The sequence below is a fragment of the Delphinus delphis genome, chromosome 19 (assembly GCF_949987515.2).
Source record: "Delphinus delphis chromosome 19, mDelDel1.2, whole genome shotgun sequence".
Classification (NCBI taxonomy): domain Eukaryota; kingdom Metazoa; phylum Chordata; class Mammalia; order Artiodactyla; family Delphinidae; genus Delphinus; species Delphinus delphis.
Genome location: NC_082701.1, coordinates 54,940,140 through 54,952,623, shown reverse-complemented (window position 1 = coordinate 54,952,623; position 12,484 = coordinate 54,940,140). Strand labels below are relative to the sequence as shown.

The 12,484-nt window shown below is 42.8% G+C and overlaps 1 protein-coding gene across 3 annotated transcripts in view; it reads right to left on the bottom strand.

Moving 5' to 3' along the window:
- Positions 1-12,484, bottom strand: part of ARHGAP44 (Rho GTPase activating protein 44) — a 143,529-nt gene that overhangs the window by 36,352 nt on the left and 94,693 nt on the right. For all 3 annotated transcript variants that reach the window (XM_059997801.1, XM_059997802.1, XM_059997803.1), the window contains exon 7: positions 8,557-8,674. In XM_059997801.1, coding sequence (XP_059853784.1) covers positions 8,557-8,674 — 118 coding nt within the window. The remainder of the gene's footprint in view (positions 1-8,556; positions 8,675-12,484) is intronic.

Sequence of the window (12,484 nt, the reverse complement as noted above, 5' to 3'; positions counted from 1 at the left end):
GTTTATTTAACACGTGGGCTACATCAAGAGTTAGGAAAGCTGGTATGGGGGAGTGATGCGCAAATTACTTCCCTGCATCTCTGTGGCAGGCGCCACCGTCTGAGGCAGCCCCGCCAGGTACAAACTGTGCTGCTGCTTTCCTCGTCTTGCCGTCTCTTCCCTTTGATGATGCTACCTGCCTAGCTCTGCTTCATCCTCAATTCTGATTGGTTGATCACCAGCATATGGGAAAGAAACAGAAACACACCAAGTCGTGGGACGCTGGGTAAGACAGGTGGGCAGGGGAAGGACTGCTGATTCCAAACTTGGCAAAACCTGGACTCATCCAACATCACACACAAATCTCATAGTGTGAACAGTCCCCCACCGCTGAGCTTCCCATGGGACCGAGAACCATGGCTGAATGCTGTGTCTGGTTCTGAAAAGTGTTCCCTCCAAGGAGGACAGTTGTCTGTTTCACAGAAACACTCCCTGCAAGGTGCGATAAAAGTGCATCTTGAGCGGACGTAGACTTTGTCAATAACCGTATCTTTGGACATGTCACATCTCTAAACTTGTGTGTGCAAGTCCTGTGATCTCTGACACCCCTCCCTATTTGGTAGCCCTGAGGTAGATCTTCAGAAGAGATGCTTAGTTAAGGAGAAAAGAGTCTATAATGTTCAAGCTGAAGTAACATGAAAATATCACCCCAATGCTTACAGCAGCACTGTTTCCAATTGCCAAGATATAGAAGCAACCTAAGTGTCCACTGATAGACCAATGGATAAAGAAGATGTGGTGTATATACAACGGAATACTACCCAGCCATAAAAAAAGAATGAAATCTCGCCATTTGTAACAATGAACAGACGTAGCGGGCATTATGCTAAGTGAAATAAGTCAGACAGAGAAAGACAAATACTGCATGATCTCATAGGTCGAATCTAAAAAACAAAACAAAACGAAAACAGACTCATAGACAGAGAACAAGCAGTAGCTGCCAGAAGGGAAGGGGTTGGGGGTGGGGAAAATAGGTGAGGGGGAGGGGTTGGGGGTGGGGAAAATAGGGGAGGGGGAGGGGTTGGGGGGGTGGGGAAAATAGGGGAGGGGGAGGGGTTGGGGGGTGGGGAAAATAGGGGAGGGGGATTAGGAGGTGAAAACTTCCACTTACATAATAAAGAAGCCACGGGATGTAATATACAGCACAAAGGAGATGGTCAATAATATTGCAATAACTTTGTATGGGGACAGACTGTTACTAGACTTATCGTGGTGATCATTCCATAATGCATGCAAATGTCAAATCACCATGTAGCACACCTGAAACGAACATGATATCGTATGTCAGCTATATCTCAGTAAAAAGGAAGGAAAAAAAAACAGCACAAGAAAGCTGACCCAGATGCTGAAGGAATTAAAGCGGCAACTACATGATTCAGGAAGAGCATTCTGCACCGACTGCAACCACCTCAGCAGCTTCTCCGGCTGCCGATTCAGCTCTTCTCAGTGAGCACGGGTATGGGAGGAGTAATCTGCTTCCTTTGCCAGGATCCTTGACAGGCAAACATCCTTACAGCATTCTTGTACACAAGACAACAGAACCAAGATCCCAATTTCAGACGAGTAGCTACCAAGAGTTCAAGGTAACTTTCCCAAAGAATACAAGGGGCTCTAGGACCACCCACCTCGGTTCCCTTCCACCAGAGCGGCCCTACCATAGATGCCTAATCTGTCAAAGGTGCAAGAGAAAGTGGTTTTGTTGGAACTCAACCTTGTCTGCCGTCCCCCCAGCAGCCTTGGTCTGGAAACATCCATCGCCAGCCTGATAGGCCTAAGGGAGATATTTCAAGTCAGGGAAAAACAAAGGGTGGAGTGAGAAAAATGGCTCGGCAGACAGAGGAAAGGAAGCGAGCCTCGGAAGGGACTAAATGCCGTATCAAATCACCCTCAAGGACTCAGCAGATGATCTTAGAGAAGTCGGGCCAACTGTGCGTGCCCTCAGGAACACGACAGGATTTTCTGAAGGTACAATCACATTACCGGCTTAGGAAGTTAACAATATAGACTCCAAGTAAGCCACACAAGTGAGAAATAAAAGTGGAAACTCGAAATCAAATTTCTATTCATCTAAATAAATAAAATAAATATTGGGACTTCCCTGGTGGTCCAATAGTTAAGACTCTGTGCTTCCAAAGCAGGGGGCCCGGGTTCGATCCCCGGTTGGGGAACTGAAAGTCCACGTGCTGCGCAGCACGGCCCCAAATTTAAATATAAATATTAATCTAAATTATTTATAATTATTAATACATGTTATCAATTAAATTTATTTTATTCATAAATATCGATAGAATATTTTTAAAAAGAAATTCCCATTACTCTAAATCATTAGTGAATTTTCTTTATAAAGGGAAAAAAACCTTCCATTAATAATCACCAGAATTTTATGTATTTAAAAAATCATTTGTTTTCTGATTTTGCAACGGATCCATACTCAAAAACAGACGAAGTAGAAAAACAGATTCACCTGTAATCCCACCACACAGAGATAACCGTGCAGAGATAAGCACTATAAATACTGACATTTGCCCATTTTGTGCTTACTTTAATCAGTCATATGATTGCCTGGTTTACCAAAAATGGGATCAGACTGCTTGGTAGCTCACTTGGATTTTGGATTTTCTTCTGGCTGGCAGGCCTTTTTTTTTTCCCCACCGATGTTTTTATTTTTTAAATAGTACCTATTTTTAACTATGTAATTCTATAATACATTTTAGGAGATAATAATTCAAAGCTCCAATGATTCTCCCACCATAACTTTAGAAACCTTTTACTACCCTTTGAAACATTTATTGCAATTTACCACAATCAAAATACTACACTTGTAATCAAAATCATTTTGGGAAATTCAATTTGTATAGTATTAACTCTTCTCATCTAAAAACACCTCTCAGTATTATAAAGCCTTCTTTGATTTCCTTAGTAATATTTTATAATTACCCTATATTACAAAATGTTACGGTAGGATTTTAGATATTTCTGTTGTTAAAGAAAATCCCCAAGATATTTATAAATACTTGTCTCTTAAGTACTTTTTCTTGGTAAAAAGTGAAACCTTGATTTTTCCTGCTGACTTCGGGTTTCCTATCTGGCACGTAGAAGCTCAGTCCTAACAAACGTAAAGAGCTGCAAAAAACTAAAAAACCAACAACTCGTTTCAGATCCATCAGAGAAGTGAGGGTACAGGGCAAACCACTGCCCCCAAACCAGAGAGGCAGACAGGTGAATACGAGAATCACAACTTACTGGAGAAGGAATCCGGGAGCAGAAACCTCCGTGGTTTCAGGAAACCCTGAACTGTAATTGACAAACCGCAGAAGGCTCAGGGTGGCAAGTCTGAGAATTAAAAACTCCAGGGAACGGGGGAGCCCTCACACTTTTGCTGAGTTAAGTTCTCACAGTGAACATCAGAGAAAAACCCTCTTTGGCTTTTGCCAAGGGCAAGTGGAAAGGTACCATTTTGAAATGTTTTAGAGCATTCTACTCTTAGCAAGACCTACCCTTAGGAGAAACTTTTTTTTTTTTTTTTTTTTTTGGCCGCACCGTGGGGCTTGTGGGATCTTAGTTCCTCAACCAGGGATGGAACCCGGTTCAACCCCATCTCCCTGTTCATCCTAATCACAGGACTACAGAATGCTTCCCCGGCTCCCACACCTGACTACTACATCACTAAAGGCCTACTTACCTCAGTTCCCTTCACCCAGTACACATTGTGTCCACCTTTCGATAAAACTTGCAAGGCATACTAAAAGGCAAAAACACAGTCTGGAGAAACCGAACAAGCATGAGAACCAGAGTCAGATGTGTCAAGAATGTCGGAGTTATCAGGCTAGGAACTTTTAAAAATATGATTAACATGCTAAGGGCTTTCACGGAAAAAGTAGGCAGCACACAAGAACAGAAGGATCATGTAAGTAGAGACATGGAAATTCTAAGAAGGAATAAAAAAGAAACGCTGCACCTGCCCACCTGCCCCAGGTACCAGCAGGTTCCGTCTTATGGAACCCACCTTGACTTGGTTTTCCTGGATCTAAAGTTCTCTGGGTCTAAAGACAAATATCGTATATTAACACATATATGTGGAATCTAAAAAAATGATACAGATGATCTTACTTGCAAAGCAGAAATAGAGACACCGATGTAGAGAACAAGAGTTCTGATACCAAGGGGGAGGGGAGAGTGGGATGAACTGGGAGATGGGGATTGACATATATACACTATTGATACTATGTATAAAATAGAAAATGAATGAAAACCTACTGTACAGCACAGGCAACTCTACTCAATACTCTGCAGTGACCTAAATGGGAAGGAAATCCAAAAGAGCTATATGTATCTATGTGTACGTATAGCTGATTTGCTTTGCTGTACAGTAGAAACTAACCCAACACTGCAAAGCAACTACACTCCAATAAAAATTAAAAAAAACCCAAAAAACAAAGCTCTCTGGGTCTAAAGGTCTGGGGAGCTCTGCTTGGGCCTCGCTGTGCCTAAACACAGGGAAACCAGGCTGCCACCTTGCTCACCTCCAGCCCACAAACTTTCCTTTTGCTGGGCTGCCACAGTGCAGGAGATCCGGCTGAGAGAATACAAAGCCATGAAGCTAGAAGGGGAAGTGACCCAACTAGGGCAACCCAGAAAGGGAAGGGAGGAGGACCACAGGGATGTTTAGAGCAGCTGGCAGCCAATGAAGTAGAAATAAAAGGGGAGTCAGAAGAGAACTTTAGAGAAAACATCAGTGCCTGCTCTGAAGGGGATCGGCTCCGCACGCAAACAAAGCTGCTGAGAGCACAAGGCGTGGTTTTATCCACTGGATGTGATCATCCTACAGTTCATATGATGAAACAGAGGCCACAGACCAGACAAGATAGCTATGAAAGAGGGTGGGAGGTATTGACTATTATAATTGCTATGAAGTCATTAAAAGAGACATTGCACAGTATTATCCCAGGAACAGACAAGCAGATGAATGGAATACAGAGCCCAGAAATAAAGCTGAGGAGTCAGATGATGGGATTTCACTTCAGGGGGAGGTGGCTTATCTAATGAAGGAATTACCTCTTCATATGGGGGGAAAACACCCAAATCTCTCCTGCACGCCACATACAAACATAAATTTCAGGTATATTAACACGCACAAAATAGGTGTATAAGATGCATTAAAGACATTAAAACAAAATTAAAGAAGAAAAATTTCTTAACCTTGAGGTGGAAGGTGCCTGATGGACCACCTGGGGTCTTCTCCCATACAAAGGAAATACAGGTATATGATCAAGTGCTTAATGGCAGACATCACTATAAACAAAAATCAAAAGACAACGGCAGACTGGAAAAAGTATCTGCAGCACAGCAGATAGAAGGAAGTTTAATATCTCTAATTATACAGAGAACTTACACAAATTGCTATTAAAAACAATAGAAATACTGGTCCGACTGCCAATACAAATAGACAATTTGACAAACTAAGAAGGTCTAGAAATATAGGAAGGATGCCCAATAAAAACACAAAGATATACTTAGGACCACTAACATCCTGGGAAATTAAAATTACAATAACATAGGGATAGCTTTTTTTCCCTCACTGAACGGGCAAAAACTGAAAACAGGAAAAACATACATTACAGAGAAAGATAAAGTGAAATGTCCAATTCTGTTTATTAGTGGTGGGAGTATAAATTGCAGTTTCCTTTTTTTTTTTTTTTTTTTTTTGATGTACGCGGGCCTCTCACTGTTGTGGCCTCTCCCGTTGCGGAGCACAGGCTCCGGATGCACAGGCTCAGTGGCCATGGCTCACGGGCCCAGCCGCTCCGCGGCATGTGGGATCTTCCCGGACCGGGGCACGAACCCGTGTCCCCTGCATCGGCAGGCGGACTCTCAACCACTGCGCCACCAGGGAAGCCCCAGTTTCCTTTTAAGAGAGGTAAACTGGAGCTTTCCTGGTGGCGCAGTGGTTAAGAATCCGCCTGCTGATGCAGCGGACACGGGTTCAAGCCCTGGTCCGGGAAGATCCCACATGCCACGGAGCAACTAAGCCCATGCGCCACGACTACTCAGCCTGTGCTCTAGAGCCCGCAAGCCACAGCTACTTAAGCCTTCATGCCCAGAGCCCGTGCTCCGCAACAAGAGAAGCCACAGCAATGAGAAGCCCGCACACTGCAACAAAGAGTAGCCCCCGCTCGCCGCAACTAGAGAAAGCCTGCGCGCAGCAACGAAGACCCAACGCAGCCAAAAATAAACAAATAAAATAAATTAAAAAAAAAAAAGAGAGAGAAGTAAACTGTCAATACCTATTAAAACTTAACTAGTATACATAGTCTTCTACCTAAAAATATCACTTTTGGGGATCTATCCTATAGGGCAAAAAAGTTACCAGTGTATAAGAATATACATAAAACGATGTTGATTATATCATTTTTGTTGATGCCAAAATACAAAGAAACAAAACACATTAGTTTGAGTATCTACCACTAGGAAAAACAGCTAAATATATCATGGTAGATACCTCCTTACTAAGGAATACTGTGCACAATATTAAGACTAAGTTAGATGTACAGCTACTAACCTGGAGAAACGTCCAGGATGTACTATTAATTGAGAAAAGTGATAGACCAATAGAAACAACATGACTGTTTCATAAACACACACATACACACAAACACAAAACAAGTACCTAGAAAAATGCTATATATGAGGGCATATTTGTATGATTATAAAAAAGAAAAAAGGGTGGGAGGCTAGGTAACAGGTCCTAACACTTACTTCCTTATCCGTATAACTTTTACGGCCACTTGGCACATCACAGGGCACATTGTTCACAACAAATCTTAATAAATATTGTTGAGAAAGGCAAACTGGTCACCTCCTTTGCAAACAGAGGGGTGGGTTGGTTGGCTGGTTGGTTGCTGGGTAGGAAGGGAAAGAATTATTGGTGTTTTCTTAATATATTTTCAAATTGTTTCCACTGGTTTTGGTGAACATGCAATACTTTTGTAATCTCTGAAAAGGAATTTTAATATATTTTTTGGTAAAAACAGCCTATGTAAGAAGCTGCCCAAGACTGAGTGAAGCTATTAAACTTTTACTCTAATGCGTTTCGATATTTGCATTCAGCAGCTCCCCTCACCACTTTTTTTTTTTTTTTTTCATTCCTGGCCACTCCGTGAGGCTTGTGGGATCCCAGTTCCCCAACCAGGGATTGAACCCAGGCCACAGCAGTGAAAGCCGGGAATCCTAACCACTAGGCTACCAGAGAACTCGCCAGCAGCCCCTCTTAACATCACCCTGCTGTGTCTAGTGAAGAAGGAATTTTGTAAGAAACAAGATTTAACTGAAGGACATGAACCCATGGTAAATGGGTAGAGAAGACACAGAGTAAAAGGGAAATCAACACGAGAGAAGAGTGCTTCTTCACGAATAGCACCAGCTAGATCTTTGCCGTAGACACAGGAATTCAAATGAGAAACCAGCTTTACCCACAGTGAGTCTTGGGTCTGAAGTATTGGTCTAACTTTGCTTGGCTCCATAGAACTGGAGGCTGAGAGAGAACAAATCCTTTCGAGATATTTTTGATGTTTCTAACTCCAGAGAGAAATTCTATCTGACTGTGAATGTCACATGAATGCAAGGTCTGAATCACCTGTACAGGGTGGTCATAACAGCAGAAGCTGATGGACAAGGTAAGACTCGATAAAGCCACAAAGAACAAAGATGTATGCATGCTAAGTGGCCACTCTCCTGTAAAACTGTATGTTAGGAAGACAACAGATACCAGCATAATTCTAGAAATGTGGTATTTTTGTTCCTTAGATCCAAACCAAAACTGGCATAGCTGCATGTATACAGATGTACATATACACAGAGCATCAAGAACGGGTATTGCTGACAAAGCCCCATAAAACGTTTGTGGGGAAAGTAGATGAGAAACATTTGAACATGGGTGATGGGTGATGAGGGGCACCTATCACTCCCGAGGGCAGAGGCACACTTTGTAGAACGAGGTCCTCCTCTCCTGACAAGTGGAAGGTTTTCTTTGCTGCAAGTGTCTCCTTGGCTAGCATTTCAACTTCATAGATACATGTATGTCTCCCGCGAAGCAAAGGACTGATAAAGTGACTCAGGAAACAGTAAAAGGTAAACGAGAAAATAATGTAATATCAACAGGGAGTCAAGGCTCATCTATTGTCTAAACTCTCAACTGTTCTGGGTGGCCTAGAATCTATGATTTGGGGCTCAGATGACTTACAAAATCTTCGTGGAGAAACCGAGGCCACTTCCTCCTGGCCTACCACGCAGGAATATCAGTGATCACGCACTGCTGTCCCCCCGCATCCAGGTCACCATGAAAGCCCCAACTCTTAGGGCTCATGCAGGACTCTTTGGAGGTGTCAGCAGGCAAGCCTGGGGACGCTGATTCAACCAGAGGCTCACTGTTAGGGCTTTCACAGACCTCCAGCCAACAGAAAGGGACTCCCTTAGGGCTTCCCCATCTTTCTCAGTGGAGGGGAGCAAAGAGCTGGGTACCCTGCAAATCTCCACTCTGTTGGCAGACTCCTCCATCTCCTCCCTGAGGGCATCCGCTTTGGCGCCTGCAGGCTGTAAGCTGCTGGACAAACCCGAAGACTTGGAAGTCTGCTGCCACCTGATGGGAAAGAGGAGACAAAGAGGAGAGGTGTGAGACAGGTAGAGAAAGCCCTGGGGACACTGTGGGAAGCAGAGAAATAGCTGGTCATGAGTATCACCCAGGGAACGACACAGCCTCATTCCAAAGGAGAGATAACGAAACCGTACCCAGTACCAGACCAGGAGAAAGGGGGCTCCAATGTCCAAGCGGCAGGACTGAAGGAGGCTGAGGATAGCGGCCACTTCAGACAGAGCAAGGATTCCCCGATTTGCCATCATCCTCCCTACTGTCTTCTGAACACTCAGGCCAAAGGACCTCACCACCGCTTCCCCTGAAGCACGGTCCATGCCATTCCTATTAGCTTCCTGCCTATCCTGAGGGCTGTGAGTTTCGAAACATTCACCTACTTGGCTGAAGCCAATCACGGGTGCTAAGTGAGAGGACAAGTGGGTAAGATTAAAACAAATGTGGAAGCAAAAGTCTCCACTGGTAAGCACTAAGCAACCTCTGATCAACACTGCAACACCTCATTTATATTTTCTTAAATATTTTATCTCTGCAGAGAATACTGGCCTTCTGAGGGAGCCCCATGGGAAACTTTAATGGGGAAGCACAAATATTTCTGGTTGCTAAGTCATTATCAAGGAATTACCCAAAGCAGGCCCTGAAAGAAGGTTCTAATTATGCTAAGATGCTAGTAGCTATAGCAGGGAACAGCAGCGGGCCTCTCCCCCTGAGGCTGTAAACTCAACAGCCTATAGGGCCCAGCAAGTAGGAAAAATAAGTCAAATGGGTCATTATCTTAAAACCTCGCCCACCCAATCCTTTATTTCCTACTTGTGACAGGGACAGGAGATATAAAGCTGTTTCTCAGCTCTAAGAAAAACAATCCTGTAATCAGGATGACAAAGGCTGCCCATGCCTGGCTGCGGTCGGAACAGGGAGGGGACGGGGACCTGGCAGGGGTTCACTGGAGGGTGATCAGGGCTGATGGGGCCCAGGCAGGAGGAGTGTGGCCCACAGGTTGCTGGATGTTTCAAACTGACAAGCTGCGAACTGTCAAGTGAACTCATCAGATGAAACGTGACAACAGATTAAAGAGCATCCTCTGGAACCGTGCAGGCCAACCACGTACGGACCAAACCAAAGAGGCCTGCGGGCTCCATCTCGCTCTCGGACTGTCCATCCAACGTAGACGCAAAAAGTGCGATTTTACCCTCATTTTGAGAATCAAGAATTGAATCCCTAAGTGTCTTCTCTGTACAATTCTTCTTTCCTCTTGTGTTACGTGCAGGAAAAAATTAGAGAGTGGGGCATCATAATACCCAAAAAGGGGACATTAGTTCTCTTTGCTATTAGCAAAAAGTAGCAAAATGAAGGATTCTCTGTCACTTAAAAAGCGTACCCATGTGAAAATTACTTAAAAAGGCTTTAGGACATCAAGCTGGCTTGAAGCTCCAGAGATGGACACGTGTGTCCTGAGAAAGATTCCTCATCCAAATTAGAAAGGATATATTCTATTCCAAAATGTTAAAAAAAAAAAAAAACTAAGCTAACAGATAAGGATTAGTAAAAATTCCTGGGCAATTCTTTCTTATAATGGTTTGCCCTACGGAAATATTTAATTAATACCTCCCAGGCTTAGTCAAATAAAATATGAAATGTCACGGCTGTAATTTAGATCTCAGATAATGAACACACTTCCATGGTCGATTATGGTAGATCAGGGAGCTACAACCACCATCCCATTCATGCTATCTGAAGGAAAAAAAACTCACCAATATATAAGTGTAAAAAATAAACAAAGCGGCCACAAACACTCAGCTGATTTTTAGGGTTTTATATATCTGGATTAGATTTGTTTTTTTTTTAAAATCCAAATTACACTTAATATATGTATATTAAAATGAAGACATTCTTCAAAGTTATCTCTTTCTTTTCTTCCCTATTCCCCTTTATTCCCTCCCACCCCCAATTCTGTCCTGGTAGTTTAAAAACATACACCTTTCCCCTCCATTTATAAGGAATTTTACTTGTAATGGATAAGTAATCTACTTTGATATTATACAATAGTGATAAAATGCCCCCAAAATGGTCCCTTTGTGGAGACTGAATAGCAAAATATCAAGGGAAACTTGGAAACATTTGTACAGGTAGCAACTAATTGGGAAAAGTGCCACTAATCATGAATTTCGAAAAACAATAAACGCTGGAGAGGGAGTGGAGACGAGGGAACCCTTGCACGCTATTGGTGGGAATGTAAATTGGTATAACCGGTATGGAGGTTCCTTAAAAAACTGAAAATAGAGCTACCATATGATCCAGCGATCCCACTTCTGGGCATATACCCAGAGAAAACCATAATCTGAAAGGACACATGCACCCCAGTGTTCATTGCAGCACGATTTACAATAGCCAAGACATGGAAGCAACCTAAATGTCCATCGACAGAGGAATGGATAAAGCAGATGTGGTACATATATACAATGGAATATTACTCAGCCCTAAAAAAGAATGAAATAATGCCATTTGCAGCAACATGGTTGGACCTAGAGATTATCCTACTAAGGGAAGTAAGTCAGACAGAGAAAGACAAATATCATGTGATATCACTCATATGTGGAATCTGATTTTTAAAAAAGATACAAATGAACTTATTTACAAAAAGGAAACAGACTTACAGGTATCAAAAACAAATTTATGGTTATCAAAGGGGAAACATGGTGGGGAGGGATAAATCAGGAGCTTGGGATGAACATACACACACGACTATATATAAGATATATAACCAACAAGGACCTACTGTATAAGCACAGGGAGCTCTACTCAATATTCTGTGATAACCTATCTGAAAAAAGAATCTAAAAAACAATGAATATATGTGTATGTATAACTGAATCACTTTGCTGTACACCTGAAACTAACACAACATTGTAAATCAAGTATACTCCAATAAAATTAAAACATTTTTAAAAATCATGAACTTCGAGGAAGGATGATCTTCTCATTCAGAGGCTCTTAGAAGTAAACTCAACAATCGTTCTGCTCTGTTAAGAGAAGAAATAAGGCTTCTTGTCCAAGGAGAGTTTGAGCTTTGAAGTTTGAAGAGAAGAAAGTTCATTTCTTCCCACTAAGGTAGCTGAGGCGACCCCATCATTCTCTGGGAAAGATGCCATCAGTCTACGATTTGGGGATGGTGAAGACAGAATACAAGCTTTAAGGAAAGGCTAATGGAAAGAAAAAGGCCAGAGATAAGGGTAAGATGTTTCAGAGACCAGGAGAAGGGTATAGAAGGCAAACTCAAGGTCAGTTCAGGGTGACAAGGAGTCCGGAAGAAGTTTTGGAACGAAACAGGGAAGTTGCTTTAGTGGGACATTTATTGTTTCATCTTATTGTTTCATCATCTTCAGCCCAGTCTTCTCCACTCCCCTGCCTTTGGCATCCTCCACTTTTTGAGGTCCCGGCTCAGAAGGAGTATGCTACAAGGAATAGACCCTAATGTATGCAGACTGACCAAATGGGGAAGTGGGGTGGGGCAGAGGTGGGGGCAGTGAGAACCCAACTGCTTCTCCAAGAGTAGCTGGTGACGTTTGCATTTCAGTAGCACAGTATCTGGTCTTACGCTCACTGCTCCATCTTGGGAAACAGTGGCTCAGGGGAAGGGTTAGAGGAAAAGGCAAGAAGTTGGGGTGAGTTGGCTTCAGAAACAACCAAAGTTGTCAAGGGTCTAAGTTAAAGGTTAGAAGCATAAAAACTTGGAGGGGGTAGTAGATTATTTCCTTACCAAATCACAATACACAAGAGAGGATGAGCTGAAGACATGAAGTT